The sequence below is a fragment of the Saprolegnia diclina genome (genome assembly GCF_000281045.1).
Source record: "Saprolegnia diclina VS20 unplaced genomic scaffold supercont1.26, whole genome shotgun sequence".
NCBI lineage: Eukaryota > Oomycota > Saprolegniomycetes > Saprolegniales > Saprolegniaceae > Saprolegnia > Saprolegnia diclina.
The window spans coordinates 511,598-513,157 of NW_008246093.1; the positions used below are offsets into that span (position 1 = coordinate 511,598).

The 1,560-nt window shown below is 57.9% G+C and overlaps 2 protein-coding genes across 2 annotated transcripts; one reads left to right on the forward strand and one right to left on the reverse strand.

Moving 5' to 3' along the window:
- Positions 1-36: 36 nt before the first annotated feature.
- On the forward strand, positions 37-1,017 carry SDRG_08607 (hypothetical protein; the record flags this gene model as incomplete). Its single annotated transcript, XM_008614499.1, has 1 exon — positions 37-1,017. One exon carries the CDS (start codon positions 37-39, stop codon positions 907-909), a length of 873 nt encoding a protein of 290 aa, XP_008612721.1. The 3' UTR covers positions 910-1,017.
- Positions 1,018-1,146: 129 nt separating this feature from the next.
- On the reverse strand, positions 1,147-1,550 carry SDRG_08608 (hypothetical protein). Its single transcript, XM_008614500.1, has one exon. The coding sequence runs from the start codon at positions 1,483-1,485 to the stop codon at positions 1,216-1,218; it is 270 nt and encodes an 89-aa protein (XP_008612722.1). The 5' UTR covers positions 1,486-1,550; the 3' UTR covers positions 1,147-1,215.
- Positions 1,551-1,560: the final 10 nt, after the last annotated feature.

Sequence of the window (1,560 nt, forward strand, 5' to 3'; positions counted from 1 at the left end):
TGGGGTCTCTACCCACCGTACTGGAAGCAGCTCCACATGGTGCCCGACCTCCAGCTCGCTTTTCACCGCATCGTGTGGGCCTGCGCCATCCTCGGCACGCATGTCCTTCTCAAGGGCGAGGCACGCGCGTTTCTCTCTGGCATCACGAGCTGGCGACTTCTGCTCACGTTTGTCTTCTCGAGCGCTCTCATCTTTGCCAACTGGTACCTCCTCGTGTGGGCCGTCAACGCGGGTTTCATCGTCGAGGCCGCGCTCGGTCTCTTCATCAACCCGATGTTCAGCGTCGTCTTTGGCGTGCTCGTGTTTCACGAGCGTCTGCGCCTCTGGCAGTGGGTTGCCGTTGGCTTGGCGCTCGCTGGCGTCCTTGTCTGCGCGATCGGCTACGGCAAGGTCCCGTACATTGCGCTGAGCATGGCCATCACGTTTGCGATCTATGGCGTCATCAAGAAGCAGACGACGATGCTGGCGCGCCACGGCATGCTGCTCGAGACGCTGCTCGTGTGTCCGCTTGCGATCGCGTACTTGGTGTACGTCGAGTGCACGGGCACCGGCGCCTTCTTGCACGGAGCGACAACCACTAGTGTGCTTTTGGTGGGCGGTGGCGTCGTGACGATCGTACCGCTGCTCTTGTTTTCGATGGCGGCGCAACTGATTCCGTTGAGTCTCCTTGGCATTCTGCAGTACATTGCGCCGACGATGCAGTTTCTCTTTGGGGTGTTAATGTACGACGAGCCGCTCACGACACTCAAGCTGATGGGTTTTGTGCTTGTCTGGGCGGCGCTCGCCGTGTACTCGGGCGAAGGTCTCTGGCAGCGCGCGTCCAAAGTGCCAGTCGAGGTCGACACGACGCTGGACGACGCGTGTGACGACGACGGTATCGCCGAGTACAAGGACGCGGCGCTAGTCTGATTGACCCGAGCGACGATGGCAGCAGCGGCCACCACGTTTTGCCGTGATGTGCGCTACTCTAGCTATTTGATCCTAAGCTATCTGAACACAAGCAACATGCCACGGTGGAACGAGCTTTGAAGCATGCACCTAACTGGGTAGACTCCAGGGAACCATTTGGGTGACTAGCATTTGCCTACAAGAAGTCAACGAGACTTGGCATGAAGCACTCTTTCACTTCATATGCCCAACCATCCACGATCAATCAATCGTCATTTCACACGATGGTATACATGACAATTAGTGTTCATTTCCAATTCGCGCAAGTTAGACGCGCTCGTACGCGGCCTCGTCACCCCGCGGCGACTCGACAGCCGCTGGCTTGGCCACTTGTTGTTGTTGCTGCTTTTGATATACAAAACCCTCGACCGAGTAGACGGCGAGCGCCACCCAGACAAAGATAAACCCAATGAGCTTCACGAGCGAGAACGCCTCGCTGTACACGGCAACGCCCATGATGAACATGAGGCTCGGCGCAATGTACTGCAGCATGCCGAGGAGGCTGAACGGGATCTTCTGCGCTGCCGACGCGTACATCAAGAGTGGAATCACGGTCACGACACCCGCACCAACGGTCAAAACGTTGGCGGTCGTGCTGACGTGCAAGAAGGC

Bases quoted from the DNA above. Each gene is read 5' to 3' on its own strand.
- SDRG_08608 (XM_008614500.1), bottom strand. From the start codon at position 1,485: ATGTACGCGTCGGCAGCGCAGAAGATCCCGTTCAGCCTCCTCGGCATG.